This window comes from Physella acuta, unplaced genomic scaffold, assembly GCF_028476545.2.
Source record: "Physella acuta isolate Inbredline_101_S28 unplaced genomic scaffold, ASM2847654v3 ptg001452l, whole genome shotgun sequence".
NCBI classification, from domain to species: domain Eukaryota; kingdom Metazoa; phylum Mollusca; class Gastropoda; family Physidae; genus Physella; species Physella acuta.
In genome coordinates this window covers 509763-532500 of record NW_026732967.1, presented here as the reverse complement: position 1 = coordinate 532500, position 22738 = coordinate 509763, and the positions used below count along the sequence as shown (strand labels likewise).

Below are 22738 nucleotides of genomic sequence, written 5' to 3'. Positions count from 1 at the left end.
TGTATTAATAAAGTTAGTGTTCTTTTCATAAACGAAGTGGTTGACTTTTGCTAATTAGTGTCTGCGGAACATAAGAGTGATTCCCGTCCTACTCACAAGTATAATAGTTGTCGTATGAATAGTAGCAGATCAGAATATAGAAAGATATAGAGAAGATATAATTATATAATATATATGAAACCCCCCCCCCATCACATATTGGTGGAGCACAAGTGGTCCTTAATTCCGCAAGTGGTGTTTTAAAAAGGATTCGAGTGAAAAGTTGTGAAGTTTGAAGCGGATTCGTGTTGACCAGAAGTGCTACTTGATCATCGCAGGGAAGCAAGATAAGTACCTTCCTCAAATTTTTTTTAAGTAACCGGGATTGTTTGGATCCTGTGCTGGTTATTCAGCAGTTTTTCTTCTTCGTGTTTGTTTTATGTCTTTATAGATCTAGTCTTGTTATTCTTAAATTGGCTGAGGCTTCCTAACGATAGGACACACTGAGTGTAGGCCTGCCTTTTAAGAAGTACATATTACTATTAGATGTAGAAGTCCTGTTTGTACTGCCGTTCTCTACCTTCTATTGTTACCATAGGTCCAGTATTTTGTTGTGATTCTCGCGTCAGTTATCTTCTATCGGTGCCGTTATTACTTGTTTGTGTAAATACTTATTATTATTTATCACTAGCATGCCTCCATTAACTGAAATACTAACCAGAACTAAACCCGAGCTAGGCTTAGAATGTAACAGTAGTGAAGCATGGCTAAAGAAGAAAAACAATGCAAAGCATGACAAAGTTATTGATGCAGATAAAGCATTTAAGTTAGTCCAGAGAAGAATTTTAGAGGAGGACGCATTACAGAACATACAAGACCAAGTGTTTTTGGCAGAATACAGAATTAAAGCAGAAGCCAATCAAAAAACCCTTGCTCAATGGAAATCAAAGTTAGAGTCAGATAAGAAATTAGAAGACTACAAAAAACGTGAAGCAGAAGTTGAATTTATGTTTGCCAAGGCTCGGCAAGAAAAAGAAAGAGAATCCGAACTTCGTAGAGCCGAGATGGAAAAACAATTTGAACTTTATAAAGCCGAGATTGAAAAACAAACTGAACTTGAACTAAGCGAAATGAGACTACAAGTAGAAATACGGCGAAAAGAAGTAGAAGAAGAACTACGTCAATATAAATTAAAGTTAGAGAATCGATCACAGCAACCTAAACATGAGTCAACGCTACAACAAAAAGCAGAGCTACCTAGATCTACTTATGATTATGACTACGATTCTGATGACTCATACAGTGAAATAGAGAGCAAGCCTACTACAAAAATTAATACGCCACACTCAGTTCAAGAAGATACCACAACAGCCCACAACATACAGATGAGCTATTGTCGACAAAAGAACTATCACAATATCAGATGTTATTACTGCAATAGATCAGGTCACAAAAAGGTTAATTGTAAGAAACTATATGATGATAGACTCCAGCGGAATATACAGCAGAATAGACGTCAATACAAGAGACCAATTTATAGATCAGCATACATGACATCTTTTAGTGAAGCCAGCAACAGGAAAGAAACATTTACAGCCAAGATTAACAACAGATTTGCACGAGCCATAAGGGACACACGATGCTCAACAATAGCTGTTAGAAGCTACTTTGTTAGACGACATCAATACACAGGCAGAACACAACATGTCCAGAGTTCACGAGGCATAACATATGTTTGGCCAACAGCTATAATCCAGATTAGCACGCCATCAGCAACAAAAACAGTAGAAGCTGTTGTGTTTAGATATGGTCCACACGATCTGATCCTAGGCAACATCAGAGGTGTCAAACAATTTCAAGTTGAGAATAACATGAACCATACAACACAAGTAAGAAGCGAGCAGGCCGACACACAAAGTTCTATCGAACCGGTAAACAGAACGATGTACGATCTACAGAAAAGGAGTGATAATTTGGTGGTAGACATGAAGACAGTTACTGAAGAGTTGTCTAAAAAAATCACAGAAATCGGCTCAGTTGTTCTCAGTTTGTGGAAACAGAATGATCAACTTAATGACAGATTGCTCAGATTAGAGAAAAAAGTCAACAATGAAAATGAAGAATATGTCCTAAATAATTCAATTGGTGAGAAAGCTTACTACTATTCCTGGTCAGCACTTAATCAGATAATGTCAAAAGTACAAGAAACTACAGAGCCTAAAGAAATTACCTGCACACGAGTACAAGACAGACGACGGACCTGTTCAACCCTAACCTTAACCTAGCGCCCCATGTGCTTTACCCCATGACGGATAGAACTTGGACCACGCACACCCCCTTACGAACGGTTTTGAACAGCGACTACACAAGGATTAATACGTAAAGTAAATTCAAGGTATCGAACAGCTAAATGTATGGTATGAATCTAAGTCGTCGTAAATATCGACGTGAAGCAATTTTTCAATTCTGATGGTGCAGAAGGAAGTCGTTGTCATAACATGGTATAATGAGAGCTGCTCCATTATAACCATAAAGTGAAGAATATATTAGTTGCTATTGGAGGATGAATAATTATGATTATGTACAGTCTACAGTCACAGGCAGAGAGCTGCTCCTGCACTACAGATATGTGACACGCAATACAACACACGTTCTTTTCTTTGTGTGTAGTAGATCTCTTTCTATTTTAATGCTAGTCGTGTGTAGTTAATGATTTAGTAATGTAGTTGGTATTTTGTTGATAATTATAATAATGTAGTTACTATTATTATTATGTAGTGTGTCGTGGACAAATAACCAGCATATCAAAATTTGGTGGGTTTTTCTTTAAAAAGAGGAAGGTTATTTGTCCGACGGGCACAAAAACGCTTAGCTGGCATATGTTTAAGACGACATGTCCACTCATATTTTCTCAGAATCTGACGTCATCTTCGTGAATGCTACGCACTGATGTCCAGCTTAAATGCAGCGGTCAAACGACCAGTACATCATGAACGTGAACATATGAAACACATCGTCAAGGACACGTCCGCAGGATCACGTCAAGTACCACATCTAGAGGAACCAAATCAATGTGAGATGGGTCATCCTAACCAGATTACTGAAGCCTTACGCATGGTCGCGGTCAATATCCGACCAAGTCGTAACGGCAAGAAGGGTCACCATAACCAGCTAACAAAAGCCTTACGCACGGTCGCGGTCAATTTTCGATCAAGTCGTAACGGCAACTTCAGCTTATAAATATTTGTTTTTCAGTCACAGTGTTGCCAAGTTTTGTGTTTATAAAGATCGAGGGAACATTTAGACGTCAAGTATAACAGGGAAAACTGTCTACACAGATGATAAACATTTGTGGAACTGTATCTAACGAAGATAAAGATTCATTGAGTGACGTATATTTTGTAAATTTGTCTACACAGATGCCAATGATAAAGTTTTGTGGAACAGTCTTTACCGAAGATAAAGATTCATTAACTGACGTATATTTTGTAAATTATACAGATGATAAAGTTCTCTACTGGCAGTTCAAGATGCGGCATGACATTGTTGTCGTTTGTTTTTTTTTAAATGTGAATGCTGGAATTGTTGTGTTAATATAATTCAGTCATTGATGACGCTATGACTATGTATTTATACGATGATTGACTAAGAAGACAGAAAAAAAACTAATAGTATTAGTTTTTTTTAATTGTAGGGGGGGAGGAGATGTCATAGCGTAGATATAAAGAATTAGACGACTAGTAGAGGTTACAAAGGACGGTGCGAACTTGACTGTAGACGATTTGCGAGAGTATGGTGCGCATGTTGAATACAATATTTGTGGCGCGAATGTGACGTGAGCATGACGCGACAATGTACCAATGACGTAGACCGCGGCAGTAACGTGAGTTGGGGGTTAGTAATTGTAGGAGACGGATGTATTCTTTGATATTGTGTAAATAAGTGTGTATTAATAAAGTTAGTGTTCTTTTCATAAACGAAGTGGTTGACTTTTGCTAATTAGTGTCTGCGGAACATAAGAGTGATTCCCGTCCTACTCACAAGTATAATAGTTGTCGTATGAATAGTAGCAGATCAGAATATAGAAAGATATAGAGAAGATATAATTATATAATATATATGAAACCACCCCATCACAGTTATCCTTTTTATACTAGAGATGCGACAGTGAAAGTATTGTCCATTTGGTTAACAGTTATCCTTTTTATACTAGAGATGCGACAGTGAAAGCAGCAAAAATGACAGCAAAAAGCTGGTGGCTTAAATACCTGCTACTTCTATAAAATTGTATAAATATTATGTTGAAAAAATGTGTTATATTAAGTAATTTTTGTACCAACCTCTGGAGTCAAAACATTTTTGTTTCGCCCAACACAAAGCAAATCAAATATAATTTCTTTCACAGCAAAGTCTAGCCTCTCCTGAAAAATGCATTTTTTGGGCTATAACCATATTCTAAAACAAGTTTCTTACTGTTAATTTCACAAGTGTTTGCTAATGGTTACGGCCATACTAGATAGTAGTGAACTTTATGTAACACATGTAAAGAAACTTTTCATCATTTACACAGGGCTATGAGACTGCATTTCAAAAACTCTTTTACTGGAGATGAACTCATTGGGGCACAATGTTGTTTTAACCTACAAAGCATTTGAAATGTTAACTAATAAAATTTCAACTCAAGTATTTATGAGCTTGTGTGCAATTATGTTTTTGAAAGCCCTGTTGAACAGGCTGTTGGTGTCTAAGATAAAAGTACATACATTGGTACAAAAGTTGTATTGTTTAAGCAGTTGTCATACACTATAAAATGTTCTGGTTGGCATATCTCTGAGGTTTCAATTTAATAACAATTAAAACAACAAATACATTGGCTTACTAATAAATTATTTAGAAATAATAATTTATGGGTGAGCCAAGACCTACCTTTGCTATAAACTGAATAATTTTGACAAAGATGTTTAATGGCATATCTTTGGGAGTGACTAGTTTAGAGCCTTTAGGAAATAGACTGTTAACGATACTCTGCAGCCTGCTCTGGGTTGCAGTGTTACTTTCACATTTGATGCGAACCATGTAGACCCTAAAATATATGTTGGAAAATAATTGTATCAAAAAATCCTCTCCTACTCAATACTGAAAACTTGTACAGCCTAAAAGTTATTTACCAGAGTAGCCTGTAGAGGGACTCGAGAGCAACTCTGGACATTTTCACATCTCTATTTTTCAGCTGAGACAAACACATAGAAAGGAAATAGTGCCAGTTATTGAGGAAAAATTGCTTCTGGCTGACACAGAGTAGACATGTGATCAGAGGAAACAGGTGCTGGAACACAAGAAGCAAAAGTTAAGAACAGTGCAAACTCACAATTGTATATTTTGTTACATGTAACATATGTAGAACAGTATTAATGTGTGGACATTACCCTCCTGTCAATTCCCCCCCCCCCATTCTGACCAGTCAACTATTACCCTGTCCTCTGTACTCTTCAATGTGTATGCTTAATGAACTAGAACAAGATTGTGTTTTGCCATGGATAAAGTTCTTAGTATTTGTGGGATGTGAAACTGAATACACAATGAATATGCCTTTGATATACAGAAAGATAAATGTTTAGTTTTTTATCTTCTGACTAAATATTTGACAAAATACAAATTCACATTTTCATTCCTATTAGCGAATTTTTTTGTGATCTATAGTAGGTATCCTCAAGAGGGGCGTAATTGAATTAATTTTCCTTAACGTTTGTATTGTGCCCCTAGTGCATTCAAGATTACTGATGATGTCATTAGCTGTTAATTTTCTTCAGGAAAATAAGCAAACTGTGTTGTTTTTTTCTTGGTTACTTGAAAACTTAATAGTTACAGATCTACATCTACCACTAAACTACATTGCAAGGTCACAGTAAATTCACATAGGCCTAGAATCTAAAAGAAATAATTTAAAAAATCACGGGTTGCAGTGACCGCAATATCTACAAGATATCAATAAGACAATGCCAGTAATGTTAGAGACCCATAAACAAAAAAAATTCAATTTTAAAACGTTTTGCTTCTATTCCTGGGATGAAGCAAGTTGGTTGACAACTCAATTGGTAACCACCTTTAGCAAGCAAAAAAAATAAACATACTAGAGTGTGCTTTCGTTTAGTAGCCATGTCCACTGTGAATGAGTATAGATCTTCAGCTAGTTTCTTTAATACAGGAATGTTGACTTCATTTTTGACAGTCTAGAAATAAAAAAAGAAAGAAATAAGAATTGATTAAAAACACATTTTACTGATCTGGCAATCTTGATGATAAAAATAAGTTATCTGCATCTATGACAATTTTAGTAGGAAAGATTGTTTGGCCACTAATCTCATGGAACTTACTAACAGAAGCTGGGATCTACTTGAGGACTGACAGCTTTGCCAACGTGTCCTGTTGTGTTGGACTATGCTGCTACATACAAACAAACACTGTCGTTGTGTTGGACCATGTAACAACATACAAACATAGAAGAAAGTGTTTGTTGTTGTGTTAAAGCGTGTTACTACAGAAAAAGTGTATTCTTACATAAGAGACTTCACTTACTGCAGCAACTGGTAATAAAATTTCCACAAAGAGACCAGCTAATGCATGTTTAATATCTCTGTCTTTAACTTCAAGGAAGTAATGGCCTAGCTCAAGCAACAGTTGCACACACAGTTCAAACTCTTCTATTGGATGCATCTAGAGCAAAAACATGAAGAATTTACAATAAACAAATTGACGTGAAAAGAAATGTAATATTCATTAAAAATGGAGTGATATTTTACTAAGACATTTGTATAAAGTAAAATTGATAAAATACAGCTAAAATTCACTGGCAGCATCTATTAAGCTGCCAACTTACCTTGACCCTAAAAAACTTGAGACCCATGAGCAAACTGATGATACTCTGGGCAGTGTATGGTGTTTGGTCTCTTAATTTTAATTCCTTCAGTTCACCCATAAATTTTTTACGAACAGCTAAAAATCTGTAAATAAATAAGAAACAGTGGTATCATGCAACAGTTCAAAGCCCTATTTACTGCTAACATCCCATTTATGAGACACTAGAAATCTTTGGAAAGAGTTAACTTTGGTATTATTTAATTTCTTGTGCAAAATTCCTTCCAAAAAAGTAATAGCATCAGACTTTAAAATGTGTCAAAATGGCAAAAAATGTTGCACGTACATGAGGTAGTGACTGTATGTATTTTTTTACTTAGTAGTTACTTACTATCAAACCTAATTTAATATACATCATTAAATTATTTCTAGCTAGTATACACTTAAGAAAACAACCATATAGAGTCCAAATTGTGAATAAGTCTGACTCTAGCAGCTAAATCAAATGTAGTTCAAATCACAATTGTGTTCAAATTCTAATTGGTATTTAGCTGCAGTCAAGGAAATAAAGACGGACGGAAAGTGCTGAGCACAACATCCTTCCTTATGCTGATGTCAGCAAAACTAGTTAGCTCTTAATTTGTGGGCCACCTGGAGCTTCTGGTCTGTTACTTTTAAGCTATACATTTATTTGGCTCATTAGCTGTGGCCTCACTTAAGGGATTTTTTTTTAAATACTGATATTTCAAAAGTATTAATTTAAGGCAAAAAAAGCTAAATACTAAATAATATACAAAAATAATAAAAATGGTGAGTGAATAAGGTACCTGGAGTTTGCTAGTACACCAATGACTTCAGCATACAAGTCAGCAATAATGTTGATATTAGATGCATTGGGGTTTGTTTGGAGGCTGAAAAATATACAAATGCCAAAAAACTTTTATATTAGATTGTTGCATGAAATTTTTTAAAACTAATTGAAATGACAAAATAATGACAGGATTGTATTTTGAGGACAAAATGCTGCAAAATGATACCAAATTTATGTTAACAGGATAAATAGCTCTCTAAAGTCTAAAACATGAAGGTACAACTGCACCTATCCTGAATGAAAGTAAAAATTGGTTAAAATTGTATACAAAATGATGATGGGGAAACAAACCCCAAAATTAGTATTTTTTATTACTTGGAGTATCCCTAGCAAGATGATACATTTTTAAATTTACAATTGGTTAATCAGAAATTATTGAAATAAAAATAGTCCACTGGCTAAATTTAATTATTTAAATCAAACATCATAGTAATAGTAAAAATTAAAAGGAAACTGGCTGAGTAAAAATAAACATTCCTGATTTCAAAGAAAGCGGGTTTGCACACGACTTTTACCACCAGTTTTGAATATGAGATCTTGTCACCTGGTTTTTTGAAAGCGAGGGACAGTTTGGTTACAAGATGACCTACAGTCACCTGCTAACTATCGGTTTAGCTAGCTTTGTGCTATCTGCTAGACCTCACTGTCATTTTACGAAAGGGGGAGGGGGAGGGGGGGGGGGGGAAGAGGTCTGGAGAAAATGTCTGACAACAGTGAGGATAAGCTGTGGTTGGGTGGGGGTCTGTAAAGAAAAAGGGTGACTTCATTTGTGGATAGTGAGCAGTATACTCAATTCCGCACCACATTTAGGGAAGCAATGGTGTTCTCAGAACTACTTTGCAAACTTATTAAACATACTTTACCTACTTTATTCATTATTCTTAATTGTAGTTTTGGAAGAGATCAAACTCGCTAGCTCAGCAAAATTAATGTCTGTACAACAGAGCAAACACACTCTTAAAATATTGTGTTAAAAATATATATTCTATGTATATTAATCAGGAGATTATGATCCTAAATATTTCTAGAATTTCTTCTCTAATCAACCACAGTTCATTTAATAATTTTCAACTTTGGTTTAAAAATTTTTAAGACAGTTTCAATTCATTTTTACCCAAAAATATAATACAAATATCACAGCATAAAAAATGCTGACAATAGAATTATCAAGATTGTTAACGTTTAGGCCTATAGTTGACCAAGAATTTTTATGTGTGGTACAGTCCTTTGCGCCGGCAGTCCACTTTATATATTACGTTTATTTACGGGTAGTAGCCGAAGTCTTGTTGGTAACAAGATTTAGAAGATACCGGTGGAAGCTGGAATAATAAATTTTATTTATGCTGTTTTCTTTTTTTTCTATCACTTGTGTACCGGTGGAAGCTGGAATAATAAATTTTATTATGTTGTTTTCTTTTTGTTCTATCACTTGTGGTTCATTTTCTATGATTTTTCTAAAGTTAAGAATTTTTCCACTAAAAATTACTGACAATATAATTAGTGAAATTAAATCTAATTGAAATGCCTCTGCAGTTGAATCTGGATTTATCTATAATGTAACTATTGAAAAAGAAAGTAGCTCCTGTGACTACGTTGAATTTTTTTTTAGCATTAAGAAATAAAACTTTTATAGAAATAATATTAAAAGTAATGTTTTGTTTACATTTTTCTGGGATTAGTGTTATTTTTATTATTTATTAGTAAATTATTAAGCTATTTAACCTCATGCATAATAAACTTGGACCAGTTTTGTGTATATTGCTTTTTATTTTATTTTTTTTTTAAAGTAAGTGGTTATTTTTTTTTTTTAATTAAAGTTGAAAAATGCGTCGTCTTTTTGCTCGGCCGCAGGGGAAGTACAATAGTTTTGATGCCTAGGCTGATAAATGTTTAGGGATTGTGACGTCATATTTTCTTTATTTGTGCAACTAGCTATCAGAGGAAGTATTTTGCACAATTTTAATTTGAAAAAAACCACAAGACTTTTTTTAGATTTTTGGTTTTAACCTTCCATATTTACCTTACAATTTGTCATGCTTTTAAACATTACGCAATTAAATTTTTAAACTGATAAAGTACTTTTGATACAGTATGGTTAGAAATGACACTTCAAATTTCAAGAAAAATAGCAGGGTGGGATTTATTGGGTATAAATGTTTTATGAAGTTAAATAATACAAAAGGCTTCTGAGAAAAATTGTATTCTTACAAAAAATGTTAATGAGAAAAATGAAAAAATAGCAAAATGTCTAAATTAATATTTGAAATCCTAAATTTTTACATCATGCATGTACTGATGGGGTAAGGTAGCGACATGCTACAGGTAGCTACAGGTAGATTCGGGCTACAGTTAGCGTTGGGATGCATGTAACGGCATGCTGTAGGTAGCGTCGGCTACATGTAGCTACCGGTGGAGTGCAGGGTTAGCGGTGGGTCAAAAGTTTTAATTAGTAAATAACAAACTGTCTAATTATTTTTCCCCTTAATACTTATAAAAATGGTTAACTGTAAAAAAAATCTCTGAAACCATATAAAGTATGGTTACCCTGTTTTCAAACTACATTTGCAAAGGCAGATTCTGATTTGATTCAGACAAGCTGATGGTTTGGGCATCCAAAAAAAAAATATGTATAGCTATTTTAAAAAAAAATATGTAAAATGCTTTATATTTTGTTTGAATGATTTCATAACAAATGGAAGATGCCTTATTCTAAAACTGGAAAATCCAGCTTTCAAAAGGTGGCATGTAAGTTTAGTGGCAATTTAGATACTTTTATGAGTATGTTGTGAAAAATAAAGTTTAAGGGGTTGATACGTTAAGAAAATATTCTTGAGAATAATTTACATACTTTTTTCCATTAGATAAATAGTTCATAGATTCAAAAATATAATCAAATTCAGGAATATTGACTTTTCACCTGCAAATTTTACATTAATATATCGACTACAATCAATCATTCTATTTTAACTGTTTTATATAATTTATTCATGTTCTTCAGTGTCACATATAGGTAATGTTGCTACAAGGGAAGAGGACAGTAGGTAGGCATATAGAAAATTGGAAAAGATGAGTTGTGAGTGAAAAGAAGCAGCAGAATGGTAGCAGAGGAATTGCCCAATTTTGGAATACAATGAAGGGGTGTGGTTGCATCATGTTCCACAAGGGATCCACAGTAATGATGCTTGATGATAAGTTTTACAGTTCTTGACTTATTTTGAATACTATTTTTATAGTATTTAACCAAAGGTTTTATATCTTACTGTAACTACAGTATTTTAGCTGGCACAGATAACCCATTTCATCCCTCCCACTAATGTTCAAAAGTTTGGACAGAAAAACCTAATAAGCTTATGACCAATTTAGAAGCAGAACTTTAAAAACAAATATGCACTTAGGTAACTTCAACTAGACAGAACTTGGGTGATCCATCAAGGTTTCTATTGTATGTTATGTGGACCAAAAGAACAGAGTTTTACCAAAAGAACTATGCAAGTCAAGGGACATTTTTTTAAATACAATTTTACTGTTATATTTTTTCATTCAAAGTGGATGTATGTAGGGGGTAGTAGAAGTTGATATATTAAAAAAAAGATTTTTAGATGTCATAAATGGAAGTTTTGTAGGAGAAGTTTTACACATTAGCTAATAAATGTACACATTTTTCGTCAGAACTGTAATGTATATGAAGATATTTGAAGAGATTCTACCTACCCATCTCTGTACTTAAAATGTCTGAAACACTGATCTATGATGTACCCCACAAGGTCTTCATGACCTGGGTGGTAAGAGAGCTGAAACATAAAGCAAATCAATAGCTTTTGTACTAACAGATTCTCAGATTAAATCAACGCTTTTGTACTAACAGATTCTCAGATTTAATCAATGCTTTTGTACTAACAGATTCTCAGATTTAATCAATGCTTTTGTACTAACAGATTCTCAGATTTAATCAATGCTTTTGTACTAACAGATTCTCAGATTTAATCAATGCTTTTGTACTAACAGATTCTCAGATTTAATCAATGCTTTTGTACTAACAGATTCTCAGATTTAATCAATGCTTTTGTACTAACAGATTCTCAGATTTAATCAATGCTTTTGTACTAACAGATTCTCAGATTTAATCAATGCTTTTGTACTAACAGATTCTCAGATTTAATCAATGCTTTTGTACTAACAGATTCTCAGATTAAATCAACGCTTTTGAACTAACAGATTCTCATATTAAATAATTAGCATTCATACTAACGGCTTCTTAGATTAAATCAGCAGCATTTGTACAAACAGCCTCTCAGAACAAATCAATATTTCAGTACATTAACTCACTTGAAATTTTAATAAAACCACAATTTTAACTTAGTGGAGACTTTATAAAAACCTCAATAAGAACAGACTTACCTTTGATAAAACCTCTATAAGAACAAGACAATAGACAAACTCCAGTGCCAACTGAAAAAAATTTTTTTGTATTTAAAATCTATCTGAATACAATTTATATTTATATAAATTTATATTTACACTTTAAATTCAAATCAAATCACCGCTTCTATAATAATTGGCTTTCCAGACAAAGTTTTCTCTCAAAATTCTTAAGGTTTGCTGGAATTACCATTTTTATTCATTTATAATCTTTTATAGTCCATTTTTTTTCTAGCATACACTTAACTTCAAGAAAACAAAAAAAACTCCTTCATTACATACAAATCCTTGTAAAATAAGCTACATTTTAATACTTGGGAAAAAGTAGTTTTGAAAATCACTTACATCTCTTCTTTCGCAGAGATAGTCTTTACTCCTAAAATGTATAAGAATATGTTCAACCAATTAAAGACAAAAATGAGAAGTCTAATAGATCATTTTGTTCAGTACTGATGACTATTATGATTCACTTTCTAAAATAATTTCCACTATGACTAAATACAGACATGCCTACCCCTGTCAGCCAAAAGTAGGAACAGTCATGCCTAAAAAGAGGAATTTGTAGCCAAAAAGAGGAACATACGCATGGATGCTACTTTACTAAATCAAAAATAAAAAAAATTAATTAAAAATTAGTCTAATGACATTAGTAGGCTTCTAGTCATATATCACAAGTCTCTAGGCTACATTTTAATACTGCTTGATGTCAACTTACATTTTTTTTAAAAGTTAACCAGTAACCTGAGACACCCCCCTCCCCAGCTTTGACATAACATTATTGATTAGATTATTTATGCCTTGCTATGTTACAAACTATATGAATATCAAAAGCTGAAGACTTTAACTTTATATGTACTATATATAAGTTAAGAGCAAAGACCCTTGATCTACCTTGAATCTAGTAAAAGTCCTAGTTACTTTTTACTAAGTTCTTCATAATTGATAATAGTAGTTAATAGTTAAATTACAATACAAGATAGATCAGTATTCACTATTTCAGTATCTACTAGTAGATCTAGAATCTAGTTACAATTCTAGATCTAGTAGTAGTAGATAGTAGATATACTACTAGCTAGATCTAGTATTAGATGATACTTGTAAATATTGTAAGTAAACTGGGAAACAGAAACGTATGCCAAAGGGAGGTAATCGCCTTTCCCTGTCTTTTTTTTCAATTCACTTTATTATCTTTCTTTATTAATTATTTTTTCAAAAAAATCGGGACAAAATGAGTCAAATTCGGAATGACGGAACAAATTACTTTTTTAGATGAAAAAGTGGGACGGTTCCGATTTTGGCGGGACGGTAGGCATGTCTGTAAATATAATTATTAAAATTAATTGAAAAATATTCTTAATCTTGTAAAATCAGTGCAATATATATATATATATATAATTCTCTACATGGGGCCCATGCGAAACACCTACCCCGCTCTCTAGATATATTGCTACCATCCCCACCACACCAGTCTGGTGAGCTGTGGTTCACCCCGAATGTTTACAATGTGACGGCTATTAGGGGCAGATAATTTAACTCTTAAACAATTTGAAACTAATGAGAGCTAAAAAGTGCTGCTTGATCTTTTCATTGTCGTCTGTAAACTGTCGTCACAGAGGGCTGTTTTCACGGGGGGGGGGGGGGGGGAAGAGGGAGGAGGGGGGAAGAGAAAGGGGGGAAAGGGTAGTATCGAATTCACAACTAAATAGTGGCGTATGCTTACGGCGTGGGTCAGCTCGTATAATTAAATTAGGCTACATAAAACACTTTAAAATAATTCTGATTTCAATTTTAATAAAATATTTTCATCAAAGCTCTAAGCAAATGAGTAAAAAAAATGTGTACCCTTTGCTTCTGTGTCTCTGTCTTGTGTCCAGCAATGGGCTGTCTTCTTTCATCTGTCGTTGATACCAGGAGAAGAGTGTTTTTAAAATTGATGGCAGACAGTGCTCTGCTACATTTCCAAGGGCATTCAAAATCTGAAATATTGAGCAATAGCAAGCAAAAAATTCTTTGAAAATATTTTAAGACATTGTCAACTTTATATTCTAGTACTTAGAAAACAATATATTATTAATGTTATGCTTCCATCTTCAGAACAGAATTTTAAAAAAAATGAATTATAATAATTTTCGAGTCTAAAAACTACTTAAAAGACAAGCTTAAGTACACTACACAAGCGATGGTAGATCTTAAGCTTACCTGATCAAACTGTGGATCTTCTCCTCTTTGTAGAGATTTTGACAATGGTTTTTCCTATAAATAAAAAAAGGTATAAGGTGTTTAACCCTTTCAACCTGAGGTACTTCTTTTTCTGCCAGTGTCTGAGATCTATGAGCCCCAGCCAGGAGGGGAAATATTTTTCGCCCCCCCCCCCCTCTCTCTATATATATATATACATATATATATATATAAACAAATATATATAAATATATATATATATATATATATATATATATACATATATATATATATATATATATATATATATATATACCCCCCCCCCACAATCCCTTACAAACTAAGACCTCAACTTCATTTCTTATAATCATGAGATAAACCACACCATATTGTTATTGCTCCCACTTAGCATCTTGAGTTGGGTTTTTTCTCAGTAGAACATGTTTTTCCAGTCTGTTTAAATAAGATTCAGTATGGGTTGTTGTTTTTTTAAGCTGGTTGATTTGTGTGCCAGAAATTAATTTCTGTTGTTTTAGGGAAATCGCTTTAGGTAAATACTTTCTGAGCAGAAAGTTATGACAGAAAAAATCTAATATTTAAAGTTCAATTCTGTATGTTCGTAAAATGTATGTTTATCATGGACTACAAAAAAAATATAAGAAAAAACGATACTTAAATAACGTCAAGTGTTAAATGTCTAAAGTGCTCATGGTCTAAATTCATGATTTAAAAAAAATAATATTCAAGGTAATGTAAAACAATTTTCATTTTTCAAACTTATAATAATAATTGTCGGCATGTTCATGAAACCAAATTTTTTAAAAATGTATCAATGCTCACTAACTTCTAAAACTGTGTCTGAAAATTATTTACATTTAGTACTTTAGAGCTCATTACGTCCCTTGCAAAATTAGGAAAACACAAATACTTCCCTCTATAAAAATCATTATTAAAAGCGGGGGGGGGGGAGGGGGGGGGGGGAGAAATTTTACTTTTTATTACTTTGTTTTGGTGTTAGGAAAAATAATTACATAATTAGCGGGAATTGATCAAGTGCAATATCGTTGTAGGTATCTTTAATACTGCCTTTTATTTATTCTATACACTGAACGAACTGTTTTCTTATTATTTTTAATCAAAGATGTTTTGAAGGTTTTTTTATGATGGAGAACTCTATTTTGGTAGCCTTTGTTGGGTAAATAATGATTGCTTATTAACTAACAGGTGACCAGTTTCAAAACCAGTCTAATGCGTAATCCAAAATTTGTAAGTCATGAGGACTAGAGAATTTGTGAATACTACTGAATTGTACTTGATTTAGTGTCTACATTTTTTATATTAATTATAATATTTATTTTACTCACATCATGTGAAAACTCTACATTTGTTTCTTTAGTGGGGGACTGTGTAACACCCATCATAGGTTTTTACCAAATAGGGGACATAACGCTTAAAAGTGTTGGTGGTATTGACTTGTAATGTTTTCATTAAACGGCCTGATAGTAGTGGTGGTGACATATCTTGGTATGGTAATTTAATGACAGTGTGAAGAGCATTTAGATTCAATTGCTAATAGATGATCAGACTGCTAGTGTTTGAGTTTAGGCCTTTGTATAAGTTTTATTTCATTAGGTTTGTTGATAACTGTTATAAATTACTGTTAAAAAATGTAGATACATACTAATGGTTCTGCTAAAACAATTTCAATCCTTCTTTCAGTAACACGACAGAATTCCAGAAACAAGTTCTGTAAGATAAATTCTCCAGCCTTTGCCTCTTTATTGACTCCAATCACAGCTATTTCCTGAGTAGATTCCCGACGCCATGGAAATTTTACTATGTCAGCTAAGAAATGATTAATCAAAACAAATTGTAAACAGTTAAAAAGTAAAGAATAAGCGCTGAGTCTAATTTAACAGACAACAACAACAGTTAATCCTTACATGTTGTTGGCTGTGGGAAAGATGATGCAGCACCAGAAGACTGTGACTGTGTTGCATGGGCCATATTTATATACTTCTAGATTGATTATGCTGAAAAAAAATTCCAACTTAGAGAAAAGAAGTAATCTAAAATACGCTTGCAGGCCAGGTAGTCCAGACATTTAGGTGCCCCCACAAAAAGCTTTCCGAAATACAAGCCTTACCCTAAGCCACAGAGGAAAAAAATTAGAAATTTTCACAATTAGTACAAATAAATAACACTCAAAAAAAGTTGCAATGGGTCGTGCATCGAGGTTTTTTAAAATAACACCAAACTCATTTCCAAACATATCCCATTGGAAAAATTTGTTTCAGCCTAATGGTGAATATGGGAGGGGGGTGGAGTGAGAGAAATTTGGTGAAAAGGGAAAGAACAGAAAAAAAAAACATCCCCACAAATTAAGCATTTTATGCAATAATGAACACCTGCATAAATCAAATGACCATAATAAATATTTTTATTTCAAATTCTAATTTTAAATAATAAATATGCTTAAAATGATATTATAGTTTATAAATACAAATACATTTTACACTCAATTCACATTATATTGAGTCAACAGTGTGGCAGCTGAGGTTCATACATGGTATTAGTGTCTTTTTTTTTTTTACATTACATTTTTTTTCATCTTGAAAACATGACGTGTGTGATTTTTTTTAAAAATAAAATCTGCAAACATCGTCACTGGCGTGATTGCTTGCTTGCGTTTACTATCCTGTTGATGAAAAATCCCACCACGGTCACGGGGTCACCGTGACTTCAGCAGGCCTATAGTACACGTCATAGAATGAACACGTGTACACGAGATGGTCGGTGTCTTCACTTCTTTCCCCCCTTCCCTTCTTCAAGCAAAATAAAAAACAGACCTACTTCCCTACTTCTGGTCATTATTTTAAAAGTTCGGTAATTTTTTTTTTTTAAAGTTCTCATATCAGGCATGCTAGATTATTTTTTTTAACTAGATCTACATCTAGCTTAAAAAAAATAAATAAACGCTTAAAATGCCCGCTAACAGATTATTTAGCGCCAAAAAAAAAAGGCAGCTGAACGAGCATTTTTTTAAATACGCAGCAATGAAAAAGGCTAACGGCCGATCAATTAACTCTAAAAATCGCCCGTAATTAGGCCTGGCTCTGAAAAAGGCCACTGAACGAGCATCACTAATTATATAAACGAATAGGCCACGCAGCGTTGACGAGGTTAACCACCGGTCACGAATGCAGCAACTGTCGGCCCACAGAGAAGAAAAAAATCAATATACAAATAAAATTACTAATACAATAATAATGTCCATAATTTTACTTTTTCCGCACATGCTACAATTGAATTATAATTAAAATACTTGACTTAACAGTTCATTCCGCAAAAAACAAAAAACTAGTTGTTTCTGTCTGGCAACTAGCGTAACAATGATGCAACGTTACTAAAAATAGCAGAGAGAAATTGTCGCATGGTTACTTGGATTTTTGGTAAAGATAATCCATAATACTGTAAATATACATGGTAAATATCTCAATTTTATATTAATCTACTGTTATACGGGCCGTTTTCCCCGTTATATGGTCGTTTTTTGGCCGCGGTTCAGTTTATACGGAGAGTACTCCACTAGAAATCCTCTCATTATTTACAACTACAATTCTAGCGATTTTTTTCTGGCATTCTAAGGCATATTATCCATTTTATTAGCATCTTATGTTAAAATAATGATAAGAATTTACGAGATTAACAGTTTTTTCATTTGTCGTGGATAGGACCCCTAAAATAAACGTAAAAACCGTCAGAAAACGACGTGTGACGTTTCAGGGTCAGAGGTCAATCCAGCCATCTAAGCAACAAGACGGACTACGTCATATCATAGCTGTGAGTGACAAAAAATTTTAAAATTCAATAATTTAGTCTAAACTCGCTACAACCCCCAAAATTAGTGCCTAGAGGATAAAGTATGGACGTTTTTTATTCAGTTGTCATGTTTAAATTGAGAATTGAGTAGATTTCACATATAGTAGTATTTCTCGCTAACCCGGAGGAGTGGCCGGTTGCTAACAACAATATGGCGCCCGGACCGGACGCTTGACTTCCGACGATTTTTCGGCCAAATTCCAGAGACCTTCTACTAATTAGTTTTTAAAATGTTTACCACGCACAAAATGGCGGGACTTTCACGTTATAACAACATGCTATGCTATAGGTGGCAGGGCTATATATGCCAGAAAAGCATTTTAAAATTTGCGTTGGAGAATGAAGGCTAAATTTAAAAGTTGGTTTCATCAAAAATACTAGAACTTTTTAAATATCGATTTCCATATTACAAAATTCATTTCCATAGTAAAGCATTATTAGTTTTATCAGTCTATGAAAAAATAAATCAAATATCGTCAACACTTTTTTTATAACACCAGCTCCAAAAATGACAACCAAATTTTTTTTGAAAAATAAACCACGTGACCACTATTTGGAGATCACTAGCGAGGAACTCTTGTGCATGGCCACTTAAAAAGTCTAACCTGATTTGTGGTTTTCTTTACCTTCAAGGGTTAGAAGAGTTGTCATGGAGAGATGTGTTGGACATGGCAGTGATTGACAATAAATATTAAATTAAGTAATTTAGTTTAAAAAGAACTAAAAACTCCAAAGTTAGTGCCTAATGGATTAAATATGGATGTCTATTATTCAGTGGTCATGTTTAAATTGATAATTGCGTAAATTCTAGATTTAGTGAGAAAAACTAACATATAGTAAGAAAAACTACTAGATCTAGATCTATAATATACTACGTAGGCCTAAGCTTTAATGAATAAATAATCATTATAATGGAGCAACTTTTTTGCACATTACTAAATCTAGCCTTGGCTGATTTTACGAACCTAAAAGAAAATGTCCTGAAACGATAGATTAGGCCTAAGTCTAGATCTCTAGATCTAGAACTATTCTAGATCTAGATAGAATCTATCATTCTATCTCTATCTCTAGAAATCTAGAACTGAACTAGAATTAAAAGTAATTAAAAAGTTGATGTGGTCATTGTGGTACTCTCAAGACTCAAGCTCAGCCTCAAGACTGTCAAGAGTCAGTGACTCAGTCAGGTACTAACTACTAGTAACTAGAATCTAGAAATAGATCTACCTAGATCTAGAATCTAGTTCTCGATTCTAGATCTAGATCTATTTTGTCACAACATATTCTTTGTGCTTTAATAAAATATGAAATTCTTACTAGTCTACGAATTTCTTAGTGTTTACGACTTTACGACTTAGATTCTGATGTTTTTAGTTATTTAATTTTCAGAAGGGTTATACTAAATACGGTAAAACGCCGTGAAATATATTATGCAACTCCAAAAAAATTGTTTTCAGTCAATTGTGAGTACATAGTACATTTGTCTGGGGTTCAATAGATCTAGCATCTAGAGGCGTAGCCTGGGCCAAATTACATGGTGAACGGAAAAAAAGTCACAGGAAAAAAAAACACAAATAAAAGTCACAGTTTTTGCTAGGAAAACAAGTTAATAAATAGTCTAGTGACAATTTAAGCGCAATTTCCTTATGTTATCCATAACAATTTTTAATTTTTTGTGACCGAACGAACGGATATTTTTTGCGCTAAAAACCTACACGATGCTCAGTTTAAATTAAAAATATCATCCTAGGCCTACACGATGCTCAGTTTAAATGTTCTTAATTAATTTTTAAGACCGAACGAAAGGATATTTTTGAAAACTTTCTTCAGCAATATTGGTCTAAATTATGGCAGGAATCGATTGGTAAATGTTTCAAGTCGCTAAGTGGTCTGGTTGCCGAGATATGTGAAAAAACTGCATTTTTTTCGAGGTTTTTTTTTTGGCTTTTCTGGGAAATCCAGGAAGGAATTCCGGGAATTTTTTTGGCCCACAATCATCCTTGGAACTTGCTTAACATATTTTCTTTTGGAACTAGTCCTCGATATTGCTTCGTTGAGGAGGAGTTCGACTTAAAACTGCGGACACACATCCATCCATTGCGGACACACATCCATCCATCCATCCACGACCACGCTGTACTCTCGCCGCGCATCCCACCTGACAACTGAACACTACAGATCCCCACGCTGACTCGCGTCGATCCAGACCATGCGATGTTTCTCTATGGTCATCGGAATCATGACTGGCGTCCACCTGCAGGTCATGATAAATGATTCTACCGTGACGTCCAGCGGGATGCCCGGACTCAACTTTAGACATAAATCAACGCGGGTGTCTTCTCATCATTACGTGTCACTCCTCATGCACCTGCATAGAGCTCGTAGCCCTTAACATAAAATAGGGAAATATAGTAAATACACAGGCATTTAGAAAAAAAAAACAGTGCTAAACCTGATGAGTCTCCCCTTAACGACCAGCATGAGCCGATAATATTTTATTAAATTTTAGATTTCCCTGGCCTGATCATCCCCAATATCTTAGATTAACCCCTTGGGTTTTTGTAACAAGCACCTAATCCCCTTTAATGAACAACTATGTAACTATTTTACTAAAGAATAAACAATAGAGTACCAGCTAACATAATTTACGACATTTATTATTGAATTAAGTGCCTTTAGCAATGGAGTCTGATGTAATATAGTGAGACTTGTGAAGTCAAGGGAACTCACTCTCCTTGTATTAGTATTATATTTATACTGTTATCTTGAGTGATGTCCCTTATATATTTATAAATAGTTGTGTCTCGTGACTTCCGCTCTCTCTCGTTATCATCATGTAATTGGAGGCCAATAAACGTTTTATATACAACCACATGCTTCTATCGTCAATCTATTACATCTGGCGACGAGGATAGATAATCCACTAGAAAGAGCATATGCTTACTTAAAAAGGAGCTTGCTAGAGCATATTGGCTAAGTATTTCTAGAATAATGGCGCTGTGTGGCCAAATAAAAGAATTTGATTCGAATGATGAAACCATTCATGATTATCTAGATAGGTTAAGCTTTTACCTTGAAGCTAACGACGTGATGATAGAAGCCAAAAAGAGAGCTGTTTTGTTAACAGTCATAGGGCCTCAACAATTTAGGCTACTAAAGGACTTATGCGCACCAGCTAGTCTAACTACCAAGAGCTTTAACGAGCTGAGCAAATTGCTAACAGACCACCATGCGCCTACCCCATCAAAGTTTCTGTGTAGAGCTAGATTTGACAGTAGGACTCGTCAACCAAACGAATCAATATCAGAATATGTTGCTGCTTTACGTCATCTAAGTAGATTCTGTGAATTCGGAGACACGCTGTCTGACAGACTATGTGAAAAGTTTGTGACAGGTGTAAACAGCCCTGATGTTCAAAGAAAGTTGCTTCTCGAGTCAGATCTCACATTGGAAAAAGCAATACAACTAGCAACTTCATTCCAGCAGTCATCTGAGGCAGCAAAATCTCTAATGCCTTCAGAGATCCATGCAGTAAACAGCAGGTTAGTCAACAAACACCAACTCCATCAGAGCATTTCAACTTATGCTAAACAGCCTGCACGTTCAAAGCCTAGATCTAAATCTAGTAATAATTATCAAAAATGTCATCGATGCAAAGGTCCCCAAGCAAGGTCACATTGCCAAGGCCTGCTTTGCAAAGTCTTCGTCTGTTGCTAAATCTAGCCAGTCAAGACAGTACCGCAACCAAAGGCAGCACTATGTTAACTCTCACCAAGACTACCTAACCCAACCAATGAACCACTCTACCAGTGAAAATGCTCAAACTGATTCGCAGCCGGATTTCAACCTGTTCTCTGTGAAATCAATAAGTCATGCTCCCATCAATGTACTAGTTAATATCAACGGTAAGAGCATCAGCTTCCAACTTGACACTGGAGCATCTCTAACAGTCATCACAACGAAGGACCTTGACGCTGTCACAGGAGGATCAGTGCCTCTACAACCATGTCACAAGTGTCTAACAACATACACTGGTGACAATGTTCCGGTAATAGGAGAGTGTATGGTTCATGTAAGTTATAATGGTCAAGGTGTTAAACTTCCTCTTCTTGTGGTTGAAGGAAATGGACCACCATTACTAGGTAGGAACTGGTTAAGTGATCTTAAGTTAAACTGGGAGAGTATATCTTCAGTGATCAAAGCAAGAGAATCTAGTTTTACTTCAATAGATAAAGTTATATCTGAAAATGAAAGTGTTTTTGGTAATTCAGGATTACTAAATGATAGAACAGTGAAGATAAGCATTAAAGACACAAATCCAAGATACTGCAAAGCTAGAGTTCCACCTTATGCAATGAGGAATAAAATTGAAAATGAGCTAAGTAGATTGGAATCTAATGGCATCATAAAGAAGGTAGACTATTCCGATTGGGCAACGCCCATTGTACCAGTGTTAAAGAAGGATGGTTCTATAAGAATTTGTGGAGACTATAAAGCTACACTGAATAAGCAAATAGAGCTAAATAGGTACCCTATTCCTAACATTGAGGAAATTTC

The 22738-nt window shown here is 34.2% G+C and overlaps 1 protein-coding gene across 1 annotated transcript in view; it reads right to left on the bottom strand.

Moving 5' to 3' along the window:
- Positions 1-19583, bottom strand: part of LOC131927978 (protein furry homolog-like) — a gene marked incomplete at its 3' end in the record, with an annotated part of 22496 nt that extends 2913 nt beyond the window's left edge. The window contains exons 1-15 of the mRNA XM_059283856.1: positions 19499-19583; positions 16246-16335; positions 15984-16147; positions 14324-14377; positions 13967-14100; positions 12470-12500; positions 12104-12154; positions 11417-11496; positions 7662-7745; positions 6857-6980; positions 6556-6693; positions 6111-6209; positions 5148-5305; positions 4906-5062; positions 4320-4400 (exon numbers count right to left, since the gene is read on the bottom strand). Of these exons, the coding sequence (XP_059139839.1) occupies positions 4320-4400; positions 4906-5062; positions 5148-5305; positions 6111-6209; positions 6556-6693; positions 6857-6980; positions 7662-7745; positions 11417-11496; positions 12104-12154; positions 12470-12500; positions 13967-14100; positions 14324-14377; positions 15984-16147; positions 16246-16309 (1419 nt within the window). The remainder of the gene's footprint in view (positions 1-4319; positions 4401-4905; positions 5063-5147; positions 5306-6110; positions 6210-6555; positions 6694-6856; positions 6981-7661; positions 7746-11416; positions 11497-12103; positions 12155-12469; positions 12501-13966; positions 14101-14323; positions 14378-15983; positions 16148-16245; positions 16336-19498) is intronic.
- Positions 19584-22738: the final 3155 nt, after the last annotated feature.